The sequence below is a fragment of the Labeo rohita genome, chromosome 7, assembly GCF_022985175.1.
Source record: "Labeo rohita strain BAU-BD-2019 chromosome 7, IGBB_LRoh.1.0, whole genome shotgun sequence".
NCBI lineage: Eukaryota > Metazoa > Chordata > Actinopteri > Cypriniformes > Cyprinidae > Labeo > Labeo rohita.
Genome location: NC_066875.1, coordinates 14736576 through 14756323, shown reverse-complemented (window position 1 = coordinate 14756323; position 19748 = coordinate 14736576). Strand labels below are relative to the sequence as shown.

The 19748-nt window shown below is 37.1% G+C and overlaps 1 protein-coding gene across 1 annotated transcript in view; it reads left to right on the top strand.

Moving 5' to 3' along the window:
* The window catches only part of pcxb (pyruvate carboxylase b), a 203517-nt gene that overhangs the window by 164877 nt on the left and 18892 nt on the right, over window positions 1–19748 (top strand). Inside the window, exons 17-18 of the mRNA XM_051114648.1 lie at window positions 4198–4442; window positions 13552–13731. Coding sequence (XP_050970605.1) covers window positions 4198–4442; window positions 13552–13731 — 425 coding nt within the window. The remainder of the gene's footprint in view (window positions 1–4197; window positions 4443–13551; window positions 13732–19748) is intronic.

Sequence of the window (19748 nt, the reverse complement as noted above, 5' to 3'; positions counted from 1 at the left end):
CTGCCCTGCTATTGATTTGTGTTCTCTGGCTGAGTTCAATATTTAGTGTTTCTCTTGCTCTTTCTTCTCTTTTCTTTTTTCCTTTCTAGCACACTTTGTCTCTCAAATATTCTTTCCCCCATTTTCTCCCTTCAGGCTTTTTAGTTCACTTTTTTTAATCTTTTCCTTTATTTCCTTTCGCCCATTCTCACTCGCCTACCCACATCTGTCCCTATATGTTGGTTTTGTTTTTGTCCTTCTATATCTTTAAGTTCCTTTTCTTCCATTTCCATGTTTTTCCATGCAGTCTTCAAACCCACTGCTTCCACTAACACTTTTCTTTCGTTCTCCATCTGTCACTTTTTCTCTACATCTTTCAATTCTCAGTGGAAAGACAAGTTTGGACTCACTTTCACAATCAAACCTTTTATCCCTGTGCAAGCCCTTTATGTTCACTTTTAAAAGGCTTTCTGCTTTGTCTTCAGTCTCTTTAGTCTCTCTCTCTCTCTCTCTCTCTCTCTCCTACACACACACAATCTTTGCAATGTTGAGCCAGTCTACACGGATGTCAATAAATTCCAGCATAATATGAACAAACTATTCTGACCTCAGAGCTCAACACAAAATGCAATGCTTAGTTTTGTTTAGTTTAGAACACTGAAGTTTTAGTATTTGCTTTTGTCAGAGAACAGAAAGTATAGAATTATGTCATATAATTGTACCATTGTGTGTTTTCCCTGCTAGAAAAAACATCTCAAACCAATGTTTGCTGATCTTATCTGGACTCCCATGTAAAAGCCTTTTTCTGATTTTGCATAGATATTTGTATCTCATAATTGGCACTTTTATTATTGCAGCTTTATATCTTCCAATAGTGACTTTATGTCTCACAGTGTGATTTTGTATCTCACAGTGTGACTTTATAACATGCAGGGTGATTTTTCATCTCATAATGCAACATTGTTTTACAATATGACATTATTTTAAGCTTTATCTCCCATGCTGCCAGTCTGATCCAAGTGGGTGTCTTAGCTGAAAGTACCGAAAACCCCTCTAAAACCATCAAAACATACCAGATTAACCAGGCTTTGCCACACTGGGAGACCAGGCAACTACCTTAGGTTTCTTTCTTTCTTTTTTTCCAGAAGGTGAATGGCATACTTGTGTGTTTTAGCGTCTTGTCTTAAATCTGCTGTAAGCATTTTTTAGAATATCATGCATTGAATATCCCTATTACCTGACAGATATCTCTGAAATAGGTGCCCTGAGAAATCACACTTGTCTCTGTGACAGCCCAAAGCTCTATACACAGCAAAAAAATAATCAGCCATCAGAAAATTGTATCGTAATTTATAGCTCATGCAAGCACACATACATACATAGTACAATATACATTCATCAGCACACATTCACTTTTAAAGCATTTAGGGACAATTATCTGCTGTAGTACATTAAGTACAGCACACAATGTACATTGACTTTACTTAATGGACTGGTGATTATTGTCTATTGGAGTGACGCAAACCCAGCAGGAGCATTATAATAGCAGGGAGCTTCTCACTGATGACATACAAGTGTGTTAAAAATAAAAGTGTGTGAGTGTGTGTGTGTGTGTCTGATTGTGTGGCCTGAAGAGTGGAAAGATGACTCTTTCGGCATCAGGCTTAATTAAATCCACATTGATTATTACAGTCTGACTTTATGCAGGGCCTTTATTGATGGATTGATGGTGTGTTTTGAGATGTGTCAGATGAGGACAACAGTATCTGTCAGTCAAATGTCCCAAGCAAAAAGAGAAAGACAGAGCTACCAACACTACCACTTAAATGCATATGAAAGAACAGGGTGATTAGTTTCACTAAATTAATAGTTTCAGCCTAACTGTCTCATCTTTAATATACAGTATATCTGGCTTTAAATAGAACTTAAAAAAAGTATCTCTAATCACTAATTACTCTGAGAAGTTACTGTATCTTCTTAAACAGATTTGAAAAAGGCAATCTCACAGCTTGTGTGAATATAAAATTCATATTATGAATTTGAAATAGTAATATGGTTAAATAACTGCTATAGCCAAAACTGCAACCTGTATGTCATTTGAATGATTTTTGATTGTTAAATTGTTGGTGCTTGTAAACAGCCTACACTTTGACTAAATAAAGGATAATCTACGGTCAGTACAGACCCCTGCATATAGGGGTGATAATTATGTGGCTACTTATTAAAAAAATAAATATGAAATATGTTTTTTTTTTCATGACCTAAAATAAACTAGCTTTGAGGGTAATTATGTGTGTATATATATATATATATATATATATACACCAGTCAGGCATAACATTATTACCACCTTCATAATATTGTGTTGGTCCCTTTTTTGCTGTCAAAACAGTCCTGACCCATCACGTCATGGACTCCACTAGATGCCTGAAAGTGTGCTGTGGTATCTGGCACCAAATTGTTAGCAGCAGATCCTTTAAGTCCTGTAAGTTGCGAGGTGGGGCTTCCATGTACCAGACTTGTTTGTTCAGCACATCCCACAGATGCTCGATTGGACTGAGATTTGGTGAATTTGGAAGCCAAGTCTACACCTCAAACTTGTTGTGCTCCTTAAACCATTCCTGAACCATTTTTGCTTTGGGGCAGAGTGCATTATCCTGCTGAAAGAGGCCACAGCCACCAGGGAATACAGTTTCCATGAAAGGGTGTACATGGTCTGCAACAATGCTTAAGTAGGTGGTACGTGTCAAAGTAACATCCACATGGATGGCAGGACCCAAGGTTTGCCTAAAGCATCACGCTGCCTCTGCCATCTTGCGTTCTTCCCATAATGCATCCTGATGCCATGTGTTCTCCAGGTAAGCGACGCACATGGACCGGGCCACCCATGTGATGTAAAAGAAAACGTGATTCATCAGACCAGGCCACCTTCTTCCATTGCTCTATGGTCCAGTTTTATGGTGCTTTTGGCAGTGGACAGGGGTCACCATGGGCATCCTAACTGGTCTGCGGCTATGCAGCCCCATGCACAACAAACTGCGATGCACTGTGTATTCTGACACCTTTCCATTAGGACCAGCATTAACTTCTTCAGCAATCTGAGCTACAGTTCAGTTGATCTGTTGGATCGGACCACATGGGCCAGCCTGCTTTCACAACGTCGCCAGTTCAACCATTGTTTCTTCCATGGACCACTTTTGATAGATACTGACCACTGCAGAGTGGGAACACCCCACAGGAACTGCAGTTTTGGAGATGCTCTGACCCAGACATCTAGCCATCACAATTTTGCCCTTGTCAAACTTGCTCAAATCCTTACGCTTGCCCATTTTTCCTGCTTCTAACACATCAACTTTGAGGACAAAATGTTGACTTGCCTAATATATCCCACCCACTAACAGGTGCTGTGATGAAGATATAATCTGCGTTATTCACTTCACCTGTTAGTGATCATAATGTTATGCTGGATCTGTGTGTATATATATATAAAATAGCCCCCTTCAAAAGTTTGGGAACCCTTGGTTCTTAGTACTGTGTGTGGTTACCTGGATGATCTATGACTGTTTTTTTGTTTTGTGATTGTTGTTCATGAGTCCTTGTTCTGAACAGTTAAACTGAGCGCTGTTCTTCAGAAACATCCTTCAGGTCCCGCAGATTCTTCAGTTTTCTAGCATCTTTTGCATAATTGAACCCTTTCCAGTGACTGTATGATTTTGAGATACATCCTTTCACACTGAGGACAATTGAGGGACTCAAACACATCTATTAAAAAAGTTTAAATGAAACACGATGCATAAAATGCAAACTTTTTGAATATGAAGATCAAGGTAAATTGTACTTAATTTATCTTTCAGAAAACATTCAAGTATCTTCTGATGCTTCCAAAGGGCAGTACTAAATGAAAAAAAAAAAAGATATTTCAACAAAATAAGAAAAATTTGGACATCTTCATCCTGTTCAAATGTTTTCACCCCCTGGCTGTTTATTGTGCATTGTGTTTCCTTCTGGAGACTGAGCAGTCACTGCAGAGCTGTTTTGGGACATTTTGTTCACCACAGTTTCTGATTGGTCAATGAATCTCTGCTGAATCATGGGTATTGTGGTTGAAATTGAAATTGTTGTCTTATGTGAAGCCTTAAGCCATATATATGAAGCCATATGGCTTATTATTCTACAATAAAATTGCTGCATTTGTAACACACTTCTTCTGTTATGCAGGTGTTTCTCTGGACAAAGTCTTTGACTACAGTGAGTACTGGGAAGTGGCTCGTGGTCTGTATGCTCCCTTCGACTGCACCGCAACAATGAAGTCTGGTAATGCAGATGTTTATGAAAATGAGATCCCAGGGGGCCAGTACACCAACCTACACTTCCAGGCCCACAGCATGGGCCTCGGTAACAAGTTCAAAGAGGTGAAAAAAGCCTACGCTGAAGCCAACAAGCTGCTGGGAGACCTTATCAAAGTAAGACCTCCAAAAACCTAATTTTGATTCCAAATGTGTCACCCACACTCTTTCTTTCTTTCTTTCTTTCTTTCTCTTCCTGTTCTACATACTGAAGAGTGTCCTTGAAGGCCAGTGAATAAAGTGGCTTTTTCTTTTCTATTGGATTTACTGTCATTTATATTCCACAAGTATATAGTCGAAGCTCTCATCCCCCTGTTGATTCAAACCTAACAATTAACTTAAAACATAAAAAAAAAAATGCTGCAGTGTACCCTAAATTGTGCATGGAGACAAAATAACAATTTCATCACAATCAGACTTCATTCTTTCCTCTGTTCAAATTAAAATAATTATATATTATTAAATTGTTATTTTAGAAACAAAGATCTAGTATAGTTCTCATTCAGCTTGATTAACTGACATTCTGCCACCATCCAGCATTTCTTTGGCTAACATCAGAACACGTTCTGGTGATTTCTGTCACAGGAACGGTGTGATAGTGAGTGTTCTAGTTATCAGATGATCAGACTCATAACCTGATACCAACAGTCAGTGTCACCTGCCAATGCTGGCTTCTGCTGTGCTGCGCTCTGGCCTCTAAGGCCGAATTAACCGATCAGCTGAAATGTGTCTGGCATCGCTTGGTTCAGTCTTCCGCTCAGGGCAATCAATTATTGGGATTCTCCTAATAGAAGTTTCTATTTACCTCCAGTCTATCTGCATGTGATTGTTATTCAATTCACACTCTTTGTCTTTTTTCCCACGCCATTTCTCTTCCATTTAGATTTAGTACATGGGTTGGGGGAAATGGGCTGGACTTTGGGAACTTGTGTTGATGCTCTATTTATATTCCTATTGCTGTTGCCATCTCTCTCTCTCTCTCTCTCTCTCTCTCTCTCTCTCTCTCACTCAGGTTATGTTCAGAATAGCATGCCACATTCTATTTTTGAAAGAAAGTAGTAGCCTTATGCATTATTTATACTTTGTACAGTATGTGAATTTTCTTTATGCATGGAAGGCCTTGAAGGCCTACTACACTGTGTGCAGAATTATTAGGCATGTTGATATTCTGGTCATATTTTTTTTCCAAACACATTTTACCAATTCCAAACCACATCAGTCTTAATAACTACTGTTAATTTTGTGTTTAATCATTTATATGTGATATATAATTGTCCGTGAAGGCTGGAAGTGAAAAACTCCTTATATTCAGGTGTGCAGAATTATTAGGCATGTTTTCGTTTACAGCTAAAATGAGCCAAAAAAGAGATTTAACCCAGACTGAAAAGTCCAAATTATTAAATGCCCATGAGAAGAATGCAATACTAATGCATTACAAGAATTTGCAAAGTTAAGGCTTGACCATTGGACAGCGAAATGCTTGTTGAGTCTGCATGGTCAGAAAAAACAGGTGGAGAAGAAAAGATGCATGTTAACTGCAAAAGAATTAGGAATTAAGGTGAAGAATTAGGTGTGACACCATCAGGAACCGTTTCCAGTTCTCCAGCGCCACCATTTTCCAGAACTGCAACCTACCTGGAGTCTTCAGAAGTACAATGTGTCAGGTTCTCAGAGACTTTGCTTGGTAAAAAATCCTAAAAAATGCCCCTGACTTAATAAGAATAACAAGCTGACGTCTTGTGAAATACATGAAGACAGTTTTTTTATATGCTTTAGAGACAGATAAGTTGAGAGTGACTCTTGAAGGACAAGCATCACATCCTCTTGTACCTCTGATTCAAGAATTTATCTTCTAAAATCTGGCAGTAAGTTTTGGGAGTTCATTTTAGTCCATCTCTGCAAGTCAGACTTTTCAGGATAAGAGACTAAACATGAACTCCCAAAACTTACTGCCAGATTTTGGAAGATAAATTCTTGAATCAGAGGCACAAGAGGATGTGATGCTTGTCCTTCAAGAGTCACTCTCAACTTATCTGTCTCTAAAGCATATAAAAAAACTGTCTTCATGTATTTCACAACACGTCAGCTTGTTATTCTTATTAAGTAAGGGGCATTTTTTAGGATTTTTTACCAAGCAAAGTCTCTGAGAACCTGACACATTGCACTTCTGAAGACTCCAGGTAGGTTGCAGTTCTGGAAAATGGTGGCGCTGGAGAACTGGAAACGGTTCCTGATGGTGTCACACCTAATTCTTCACCTTAATTCCTAATTCTTTTGCAGTTAACATGCATCTTTTCTTCTCCACCTGTTTTTTCTGACCATGCAGACTCAACAAGCATTTCACTGTCCAATGGTCAAGCCTTAACTTTGCAAATTCTTGTAATGCATTAGTATTGCATTCTTCTCATGGGCATTTAATAATTTGGACTTTTCAGTCTGGGTTAAATCTCTTTTTTGGCTCATTTTAGCTGTAAACGAAAACATGCCTAATAATTCTGCACACCTGAATATAAGGAGTTTTTCACTTCCAGCCTTCACGGACAATTATATATCACATATAAATGATTAAACACAAAATTAACAGTAGTTATTAAGACTGATGTGGTTTGGAATTGGTAAAATGCGTTTGGAAAAAAAATATGACCAGAATATCAACATGCCTAATAATTCTGCACACAGTGTACATTTGCCTAGAATGTGCTGTTTAAAACCATCTCTGATATGATGAATGAACCAAGAGTGATATCCTTCACCAGATGTTAGGGCAAAGTTTTATTATTTGCCAAAAGTAAAAAAGGGAAAGTGACAGTAAAGACTTTCACATTGCTACAAAAAAGATTTATGTTCCAAATAAATGCTAGAGTCCTGAAAGAAATGTATCAGTTACCACAAAAAAATTTGCTAGCACAACTGTTTTTGACATTCATCATAATAAGAAATGTTACTTGAGCACCAAATCAGCATGTTAAAAATTTTTCTGAATTATCATGCGACGCTGAAGAAGAAAGTAATGAAGGAGTAATGGCTGCCAGGAATAAATTAGATTAAAAAAAAATATTAAAACTGAAATCAGTTCTAATAATATTTCTAATAATTCTAATAATATTTCACAATTTTACTGTTTTTTTTTTTTTTATCAAATAAATGTAGCCTTTCAAAACACATTTAAAAATATCTAAATATTAGGCAGCAGAGTGTATATTTTGCACAGTAAGCATTATGCTAGTTTTTCTTTTTTCGTTCTGAACACAACCTTCATGTCTTGCTCTTTCTCGCTATCTGGTTTACTGAGATCCACACCAGCACACACGTACACACACTCCACTAATTCTGTTTCTTTTGAAGCAGCAGCAAGCACTGACACACACAAACCGTTCTCTTGAGTTCAAAGCGCTCGCTGTCCATGCCGATGGCCAAACAGATGTACCCTGTCAGTTAGCTGGAGATACCCTGCACAATAACACAGGAGAGAGTAAACACTTCTAGACCTGTGTGTGTGTGTGTGTGTGAGAGAGAGGGGGGGGGGAAGGAAAGACTGAAAGACAGAAGCAGAGAGCAACTGAGATGTACACAGAAGGATTACAGTACGTCAGAAAAGCAGTAAGAGGAGACACTGACGGGCATGAGGATTACTGTGTGTGTGTGTGTGTGTGTGTGTGTGTGTGTTTGATCCCCTCTTAATCCCGTCTCAGTCTCATCTTATAACACTTTCTCCGACAGCCTCCATCACAGTGGCTTGGCCTGACCGAGTTTTGCATTGTGTCTGGGTACTTAACAAATCCTCTACTTAATTAACAACCCATTGATTTTTCTCTCTATTCCAAGGCAGAAGTTAAAGGATTTTTTTCAGTAACTGAGGGCAGCATCCTCATAATTTGAATCTTTCACCAGAAACATGCTTTCTTTTGGATTTCTTTTGGCTACATTGGTTGTTTAAGTGTATTTTGAATATTTCGTTAAACGTTCTATTGTAGGAATCATGTTCTGTACCAGGACCTGAAATTAATTTCTGAAAAATGTATATATACTAAGAACTCTTTTCACTTACTTGTTTCCCAGCAAGGTATGATGCAATAATGTGCAATGTTTTTGTTTATTTAGCTAAACAGATAGTTAAGAGTATAACATCATGGTTATATTAAAAATGGATAAAGTTAAAGTTAAAAGAATGTTTTGAAGAGAAAAAAAACACAACAGATAAAATCCTAAGAGAGAAGACCTTGCTGCAAAATCAGATGTGAAAGTAGCGGAAATTAAATCAAAACTGGCTGATGATGCAGAGAAAATAGCTGTACGTTACAGATGGGATTGTAGGGAAAAATGAAGATGGGACATACAACAGGTATGCTGTGAATGCCATTTTTGTGCTGCGTTAATATTTACATTTTGTCCATTACAGTTGTCCATTAGTTCCATTAGTTGTTCACTATTTAAATGTTTGAGGCCATTATGTATGTATGTATTTATGTAGGTATGAAAGAAATTAATACTTTAAAAGATCTCAAATTAGTGATAATAATGATTATAATAATTGATAATAATAAAAAATGCTTAAGCACCAGCGTTTTGGAATGATTTACAAAGGATTATGTGACAATCAAGACAGGAGTAATGACTACAAGAAATACAGCTTTACCATGATTTTTTTATAATACAGTGTACAGCATAAATGAGTACACCCCCTCTCATTAAATATAAAAGATGTTTTTTTTTTAAATGATCACCAATATAATTCATAGACAGATGGCAAAATTGAAATGTATTAAACATATTCTTAATAAAAACAGAAACAAAATAAGTAACTTATCCAATTTTGTTTGAATGAGGGATTGGAGAAATTAATACACCCTAGATTTAATTCTACAAAGTGTCAGAAGTCTATGTTGTGTAAATATGGGCCTTGGAAAAAGCTACATGAGTTTATTGTGCTTCGGCTACAGTAGGTAGTTCTGGTTTGGAAAAACAACCATACATGTCACTTCTGCAGGCTGCATCTTACTCTTTTCGTAGCTTTTGCCTGCTCTGAGACATTTCTTGGTATTTGTCCTGCTCTTTTTCTAGCAAAAACTCACTTAGCACTAAATGAAAGCTTCAAGTGAAGACCTATTTATTTCAGGGGTCTTTTCACAAGTCCATTGTTTTTGAATTTCTGTGTTACTATTGCTATATTTTCACACTTAAAACAATAATTTGGTATTCCTTATGTATCACGGTCCTCTTTTATGCTAAGAAATAAATCTCCTGACAGTTCTCTCTTAAGTGGTTTCATTGTTGTCAGCATTAAGTCTTTAACAGTCTTTAACACTTTAAACATATCTTTAACAGTTTTGGTTTGACATACTTACCTCTTGATCAAAACTTGCCTTAAAGTTAAACCAGAAATTTTTATTTAGTTTTATTTAGTAACTTTCAGGAGGGTGTACTCATTTTTGCAACACAGTATTTTATCACTTTGATAAAATAATTGTATTTTCCTGAATAGTTTGAACATTCTTCTTTGGTAACTGATGAAGCAGACTTGCTGGAATATTATATCTCTAAAGAACCCCGACATGTCTTCTAAATAAAGAGTAATTGCTGAATTTAAGTTTCAGAGGGGCTGTGCGCTGTATATTAAAATAGAAAACAGGTATTTTAAAATGTAAAATATTAGTGTTTGTAATTAACATTTGAGAGAATAAAGTAGTATTATTTTGGAACACTACTTTAAAAAGGCCTATTATGAGTTTATTTTCTAAACATTATGACTATATATATATATATATATTTTTTTTTAATACAAAATAGTATCCCACATTATGAACATTATAACACTAATTACAATTGTAAGCAATACCCACAATAACAAAATAGTACAGTACTCTGCTGTTCTGAACACAACCAGTGTTTCATGTCAAATGACAAAGCAGGAGCACCCCAGCCAACATGAGTTCTTAGGATTTGATTTAACATGAGCTCCAGCATCTTGACTTCAAATGACTGAGGCAGGATGAAGGAAACGTTCACGCTTAATTTAGTGAAATCACATTTGATTATCCAGACAGTTAAGTACTCATCTTCCACCGAGTCATTTCTCTATGAGTAGTATTCCCTGGCTGAGATGACTAAACTTCTGAAGCAGAAGAGGGTTATGCAAGAGTGTCAGAATTTTAATATTGTTCAAAGAACACATGTAACTTATGTAAAGGTTTGTAATGTTGACATTCATGTGCATAAGAAGTTTTATAATTGCTCACATCAGAGTTTGGAGGTCTTCACTGCGTTATCCTCTACAGTCCCAGCGGTGCTCGAGTCACTCAGGGTCTGTGGGGTTGTTGCTAAATCCTTTGCTCTCAAAAAGTCTTTGCACATGTCATGTCTGTGGCTTTGTATTTAAACAATTTAACCTTGCGTAACCTTTGTTTTGGACTCTATTACAAAACTTAATCCTAAATGACCTACTGCCAACCATCCAGTCGTGGAGTGTTTACAGTTCGGTACTTTGTGTATGTTTTTTGGACACATAGTAATACCATGGTAATACAATGATATCCTTTGAAATACCTTGGAGAACCAAGTTAGAATCATTAAAATATCTGATATGCCAATACTGAACTATGGTACATTTTTACAAACAACACTTTCAAAGTGTATCTAGCCTACACAGCAAGCTGAAAAGTTGACAGCAGTTTTGCTATACATAAGGTATTTTTCGCAGAGTGCTAAACTATTTATGTGAAAGAAAAATGGCGTGACATTTAACATTTTATTCCTTCCATGAATCTCTTGCTTTTTCCCTTTATTCACCTTGTGTGTCTTTCCTCCTTTCAAATCCTCATGGCTCTCTTATTTTCATACAGTTCTCCCACTCTCTTGTTTTGTTCTCTTGGTTTCTTTTGTCATTTTCCATCTCTCGCCTGAATCCTTAACTCTTCTTACATTCACTTTATTGGCTGAATCTGAATGACCTTTAATGGATGTCTAAAATAGATTTTGAAATTTTTTTTCTGATTATTTGGTGTTGTTCACATTTCAAGGAACAATTTACTCAACAGTGAAAATCACTTACTCTCATGTTGCTTCATACTCATATGAATTACATTGTTGTGTAAAACAGAAGGTGAATTTTTAGAGTATCCTGAATAGAATGGCCAGTATTATGAAGCTAAATGAAGCAATCATGGAAGTGGTACATATACAGGTGCATCTCAATAAATCAGAATGTCGTGGAAAAATTCATTTATTTTAGTAATTCAACTAAAATTGTGAAACGTGTGTATTAAATAAATCCAATGCACACAGACTGAAGTAGTTTAAGTCTTTGGTTCTTTTAATTGTGATGATTTTGGCTCACATTTAACAAAAACCCACCAATTCACTATCTCAACAAATTAGAATACTTCATAAGACCAATAAAAAAAAACATTTTTAGTGACTTGTTGGCCTTCTGAAAAGTATATTCATTTACTGTATATGTACTCAATACTTGGTAGGGGCTCCTTTTGCTTTAATTACTGCCTCAATTTGGCGTGGCATGGAGGCGATCAGTCTGTGGCACTGCTGAGGTGGTATGGAAGCCCAGGTTTCTTTGACGGTGACCTTCAGCTCATCTGCATTTTTTGGTCTCTTGTTTCTCATTTTCCTCTTGACAATACCCCATAGATTCTCTATGGGGTTCAGGTCTGGTGAGTTTGCTGCCCAGTCAAGTACACCGTGCTGGTCATTTAACCAACTTTTGGTGCTTTTGGCAGTGTGGGCAGGTGCCAAATCCTGCTGGAAAATGAAATCAGCACCAAGCTGGTCAGCAGAAGGAAGCATGAAGTGCTCTAAAATTTCTTGGTAAACGGGTGCAGTGACTTTGGTTTTCAAAAAACACAGCTTGTGTCCAGCAGATGACATTGCACCCCAAATGGACTTCAAGCAAGTTGGGCTATGAGCTTCTCCACCCTTCCTCGAGACTCTAGGACCTTGGTTTCCAAATGAAATACAAAACTTGCTCTCATCTGAAAAGAGGACTTTGGACTACTGGGCAACAGTCCATTTCTTCTTCTCCTTAGCCCAGATAAGACACCTCTGATGTTGTCTGTGGTTCAGGAGTGGCCTAACAAGAGGAATACGACAACTGTAGCCAAATTCCTTGACACGTCTGTGTGTGGTGGCTCTTGATGCCTTGACCCCAGCCTCAGTCCATTCCTTGTGAAGTTCACCCAAATTCTTGAATCGTTTTTGCTTGACAAGCCTCTCAAGGCTATGGTTCTCTTGGTTGTGCATCTTTTTCTTCCACATTTTTTTCTTCTACTCAACTTTCTGTTTACATGCTTGGATACAGCACTCTGTGAACAGCCAGCTTCTTTGGCAATGAATGTTTGTGGCTTACCCTCCTTGTGAAGGATGTCAATGGTTGTCTTCTGGAGAGTCAGATCTTCTGGTTGTCAGATCAGCAGTCTTCCCCATGAAGACTCAGGTAACCTTTGCAGGTGTTTTGAGTTGATTAGCTGATTGGCATGTCACCATATTCTAATTTGTTGAGATAGTGAATTGGTGGGTTTTTGTTAAATGTGAGCCAAAATCATCAAAATTAAAAGAACCAAAGACTTAAACTACTTCAGTCTGTGTGCACTGAATTTATTTATTGCACGAGTTTCACAATTTGAGTTGAATTACTGAAATAAATGAACTTTTCCACGACATTCTAATTTATTGAGATGCACCTGTATCTTGTGCACTGTATTCCAAGTCTTCGAAAACTAATCCTTCTTTTGATTCAGATCTTTTCGGTGAATCCTGTAACCAAAATATTCTTCAAAAATATTCTTCATTCTTCAAAATATTCTTCATTCTTTCGTGTTCCGTAGAAAAAAAAATGTAAGTTGTGCAGGTTTGGAACAACATGAGTGCAAGTAAATGATAGGTAAGCTGTTCCTTAAAAAGAGCATAACTTGTTTCAATCTGACCTCTCCACAAATCAATTCCTCTTTTGATTTATTGAATTGTTATGAATTATGTTCTTATGGTTCATGTTTTCTTCTTAGGGTTTGTAGCATTGCAATGTGAATTGATTATTATGCTCAATTTGTCAGTAGAATCGTGTGCAGGGTGAACACATCTAGCTGACTAAGGAAGTCGAGTTTCAGTTTGCAGTATATTCCTTTGAAATGTGCTGTGTGAGTTGGTTTTAAAAGTTTGAATGAAGAGAAATGAAGAACTCTTTTTCTGGACATAATTTATCTCACTTTTGTTTCTTCAGGTGACCCCCTCCTCTAAGATTGTGGGTGATCTAGCTCAGTTTATGGTGCAGAACTCTCTCTCTCGGGCTGAGGTAGAAGACAGAGCAGATGAGCTCTCCTTCCCTCTGTCTGTTGTGGAGTTCCTGCAAGGACACATTGGAATACCACACGGAGGATTCCCTGAGCCCTTCAGGTCAAAGGTGAGATCACACAGTTTAATGAAAACAAAGTGTGTTTCATGGTTTGCTGTCACTGTCTGAATATTCCCAAGAAAATATATTTTGTTTGTAAATGTTATTTATTTTATTTTTTTTATTTAAAATCATTAATAAAGAAAACAAAGTAACATGATTTCTATCTCTAAAGGGGTCCTATTATGCTTTTTCACTTTTTGAATTTTAGCCAGTGTGAGGTGTGTATGTTTAGGCATAAAAAGATCTACAGAATTACAAATCTCAAAGTCCACTCCAATGGGAAATATTTAGTTTTTTAAAAATCCCTTTTCAAGAACTACAACAAATGGCTCCTTTGGACTACAGCGTTGTTTTCCACATGTTATGATGTCACAATGCAGTCCATTAGAATATCATTAAAATAAATCCTGCCTTTTTTTAAAATGTATAAACTTGCACTAGACAAGGCAAGGCTAATCAGTGATGATGTTCTTTGATAATGTTAGGCTGCTTTTAGCCTTATGCTGGAGCTGGGTTCAGGCAATGAAACTAAATATGCAAATAATTAAATTAGCACGATAATATCATGTATCGGCAATCTGGCAGGCTGACGATAGGACCCAACGCTACTGTATTATATTACTCACCCTATGCATCTTAGGTACATATGACTTCCTTCTGTCAGACGAATGCAATCAGAGTTATATTAAAAATCTTGGCACTCCCAAGATTTAGATTTAGAACAGCATAGACGAGTGTTTCTCTTCATCAGTCTAAGCTGTTCGCCAGTCGCAATGCTGTGGGACAGCTAACCAATCACAACACATTTCGCTTTTCGGAAGGCGGGCCTTCATCAAACCCAGATCTAATCAAGCCATTTGTGCCAGGCTGGGAGAAAGGTGTTGTAATAATGTAAATTATGTGAAAAAAAATGCATTTTTTGAACTATCAAGCATGAAAGCATGTTCTTGTACAGCCCCAAAAAAAATCAAGACTTTGTAAAAGAGCATAATAAGACCCCTTTAAAAAAAATTGTAAGTTTAATATTTTTATTCATTATTATAAGGCAGGGAACATAAAAATGTACTGCATAAACAAGATTTACCCTTTAAATTTTTTTGCTCAGGAATACATGAGTGGGACTCCCAGCAATTTAAGACAAATAAGCCTTCATTAGATCAAGAATGGTGTTTAAGAATTCATTGAGAACTGTCACTTCATTTCACATAGTAATGATCCCTAGATAATTGAGTATTTTACGTTTAGTCATTTAGCAGATGGTATTATCCAAGACACCTTCAGATGAGGAAAAACGTAAGTGTTTTGTGTTGTTGCTGTTGAGAGTGACAGTGGCATTGTTTTTGAATAATCTCTAACCACACATAGAGAGTAGTGTGAGAGAGAAAGAAAATTAGAAGGTAAGAGGATACGATAAAGTGAGAGAGACAGTTCAAGAGATTGAGAGAATAGCTTTGTGTGCATCCGTCACAAAGTTTGTGTATATGTGTGAAAGACAGGATAAGAGACAAAAGGTTTAAGGCTGAGTAAAGCTTGTCATTTGCCAGGCACTTTCTCAGTAGTAGCTGTGGCGTTTACGTCTTCTTGTGCTGAAAGAGTTGCTCAGAAAAGAAACCACACAGAGTCAGACTGATTTACTATAATGCACACACACAAACGCACACACACATCTACAGTCTTGAGGTCACAGGAGAGTCTTTTGCTTAATTTTTAAATGGCATGGTTACTGAGGACAGACATCCTGCTTGTACAGTTGAGGGCAGATTTACTTTGATTTACTATTTCTCTGGCACACACACACAGACAGACAGACAAACCCTTTTGACGCACTGTGAAGTCCAAAAATGAATGATCAAACGCTGTTTGTCAGCACTGGCAGCATTTCCATGTAAGAGAGCTCAACGTGTGGCCTCAGTTTAACACAGAGAAAAAGATTTGAACAGTTCACTTTAATTCTGTCTTAGTAGAACAGATAAAATATATAATAAAGTCTACATTATGATTTATTTTGTGACTCTGAATGAAAGCAACTACACTTTGTAAGTGTGACTTGACATCTGCAGTCTGCTTTAAATTTTCTTCAAACAAAACCATGGGGCCACATGATATTTTAGTGCAGAGACACCAGGCAACAAGGATATATTTCTGATATTAGTGTCTAAAAGTGTGATCACTGACATAAATGCTCCAGTAATTAAAAAAAAATAATCCTCCCCATGTACTTCCTGCCTTGCTGAAGTTGCTAAGTAACTAGAAAGTTTGTTGCTAGTTCATGTACAGTAGTTCTTACAGCTACACTAAAAAAAAGGTGTGCAATTTACGCTCAGAAACTTTAACAAATAATTACAAAGAAATGGCAAGCAACACATTTAATTAAATATGACATTTTTAGATCAAAATACTGAAATAGTATTTTCTACTGAAATGTGCTCTAATAATCTATCTTATATACAACTTTGAAAAAAAAATACAGGGAAGTTCTCCTTCCATTAGTATTTATTAGCTTTTTAGCTGTAATATGACAAAAGTACTTAAAGCTGCAGTCCGTAATTTGTTTCGTCAGCAAAATTTACAGAATTTACGTAATAAGCAATAATGAGTATAATATATAATAAGTTTTTATATTTTATTTCACACTGGTTCTAGTAGGAACTGCTGTGGAGAAGTAGCTCCTGCTAAAGTGTTCTTCTGCAAGACGCATGCAGTTCTGTTTATTAACCGCTAGAGTGCCAAAAGTTATGGACTGTAGTTTTAAAAACAGCCATACGCCATTCGTTTAAAGGGGTCATCGGATGCCCATTTTCCACAAGTTGATATGATTCTTCAGGGTCTTAATATAAAGTCTATAATATACTTTGGTTAAAAATTCTCAATGGTTGTGTAAAACAACACCCTTTTTACCTTGCCAAAATAAGCTCTGCAAAAATCATCTCATTCTGGTCGAGGCTGCTTTAAATGCAAATGAGCTCTGCTCGCCCCGCCCCTCTCTTCTCTCTGTGGAGAGACGAGTCTGTTAACTTTAGCCGCTAAACTTGCTAACTAGCACATTATTAGGAAAGGCAGTTGCAGAGATTCATAAAAAAAAAACTTATACTCACATCTGCTGTAAGTGAAGCTGGATCATGAATGATTTGCGCGAACATAGACGGATATATGTAGATACATTCCCTTCACAAACAAACGTAATCTACTGCATCTTCAGCAGCTTAGATGTCGGGAGTAAATGACGACCACCACGTTCATTATTACATCCAGCAACACAACACCTCAATCGCTCAATCGGAGATATTCTTGTCTAACTTACATCCCTGCTCTGGCATCGAAACAAAGAGGGCGGACTGTTACAGCTGATCTGAGGTAAAAACGCTCATGTTAATAAACCATCGTGGGAGCGGCCTCTGTCGGTGTGACGCCACAACGACAGGCATCTGAGAATGGCTCGATTTGAAAAAGGGAAGATTACTTTTACAGATTAATTAAAAACCATTGCATGGATTTTTATCATTATAGGGTAGATTTTTACATACACTGCCAACACACAATAATGTTCAAACAACATGTAAAAGTGAACTTAGCATCCGATGACCCCTTTAAGATCAGCATGTATGTTAAAGCATTGGGAATAATGGCACTACAATCTGCATTTAAATGATCTGAAGTTTGTTTTTCAGAATTTAAATCCATCTAAAACAAATAAGCACCATTTATTTCAATGGTGTGCACTTTATCAACACCCATTCCAATCAGACGCTCAAAGTACACATCTGTTGGAGCATGTTTCCCCTTTTAGTGCCCACAAGCAGTTCAGATGATGCAGATACTATAATCAGTTGGCTGTGATGTGAGCATCTGCACTTTCATATTTACCCTCATATGTTGTTGATATTGCTTTTTCAGTGATGTATTCACCTTATCTTACATTATAATGTGAGATGTAAGAGGACATACAGCTAATAAAATGAGATCACTCTGCAATCCTTTCATATGCTGGCAAAGGGTCAGCCAAGAAAAAAAAATACTTTTTCTTACATTCATCTGTAACATCTGTTACATTCATTTCTTTTGCATTCAATGTATAAGTGCCTCATACAAAACTCTATATATTTAAATTTATTTGAATAATATTTCTAACCCTTCTAACTCACTTGATTTCAAAACATGATGTTTGCCTTTTACAAATGTTTTGAAATCTAGCATTTATGTGACACACTTGTCACAGTCTTTAAATACCAGTATTTAAATACCTATTTGTTTCCTAGCAGACTAGATATCAGCCAGTCAGATTTAGATTTTTTCCAAAATGTTTCCAGTTTAGCATCAGATAAGCATCAGATGTGAGTGTGGTGGATAAAGAATTGGCAGTCTATAGCTGTTTTGTCTGAAAGGCTGAGACTAGTCCCAACCAGACGTGCTATGAAAAAGCAACAGTAAACAATCGTCAAGATATTATGTCTTGATGGGACATGTTGGTTTTTATTTTTGTGGTGTCATAATGCTTACACCCACCCAAACTGAAATCTCATCCACAAATTACATGTTATTGGTTCATTAGATTGGATCATTGGACAAAAGTGGATTGTACTGTTATGTAACAACATACTGATTGTTCTGCTGACAAAATATCTTTCAGTAAAAACAACTTTCATTAGACAAACACTTCATAACAGTTCTGAGTTTGGAAAATTATGATCTAGAAGCATACAGTGCATGCCACTGTAAAGACTCTAAATATATCCCTCAAAGCCTAATTTTTGATCAGTGTTAAATTCAATATGACGTCCGGCATGTTGCACCTGTTTAGGCCACTCATGTTTCATTACACTGCGTTGTAGTTATATACCGCATTGATGCATCATCTCTAAACATTACTACTGTTGTTCTGTCACTTCCAGTGGCTAAATACAAGTTGGCACAGATTCGCTCCCTAATACTGACTTGGGGCGTTACCCATAATGCATTAGCATTTTTTAAAAGGCTAATGATGCTATGTCTTCTGACCTGGATACACATACACCACCACAGCCCCAGGCATGGTCAACATATGTGTCTGTGGGTGTATTTGAGACTCACTCGTCATAATAGGCTGGAAAGGTTCATGCGGCAGGACCTACGGTGACTCACTCATGCATCCACGGCTCTATCTCTGCCAATCAGCTCATCCAGATAAACTCAGATAACCAGACGTGGTGCGTTACACACCACTGGACAAACACTGATAAGAGTGGGCAATCTTCTCCCACAGGCGTACACACAAACACACTTTCACACGCGCAAACACGTTGAGATGGAAGAAATACAACCAGAGTCTTAATGATATGATCAAAACATGTCATGCGCCATCATGTCAAGAAGCCTATAAATTTGCAATGGTTTGAGATGGAAAAACACAACCACAGGCTTCCATATAAACATCAGTTACTTCATCCATCACTTACTAAATATTTAAAGTTTGTATTTATGTCTATAGTGACTAAGAAGCAGCTTGAGGTGATAAAACCTCTTCACACCTTTTCCTATACGCACGTGATTTTAGTGACGTTAGCAGACACTTCAATTAAACATTGCTCTAGTCTCAATCCTAAGGGCAATTAAGCACTCTATCTTTAGAAACCCTTCCTACCACACACACACATACACACATATTCCTGGCTTATAAATGGCCTCAAAAGCTGTCAAATTAATGAAGAGTGACTGAATGAAGCGTGGAGCATCTTTGAACTGCAGCCACTGTGACTAATAGAATTGGTGAGCCCTCTTTTGTGTCTCATGCCTCCGCCAAGGGAAAAGCCTCTAAACCCTTTCCCGGCAATCCTCAGGGAGCTTCTCCATACACTAATCAGCATGTTTTATGTATTATTTAAAATGCATTAGCTTGGCTGAATGTGCTAATAACTGGCTCATCTAGAGCAGAGACACTTTAGAACTTAATCGAAGAAGCAGGACCATCATGGGAGGGTATGTCACATCAAATTTAGAATGCGTAAAGAGGTCTGGAGAGAGTTGGCACTACACACTGATGACGTGAG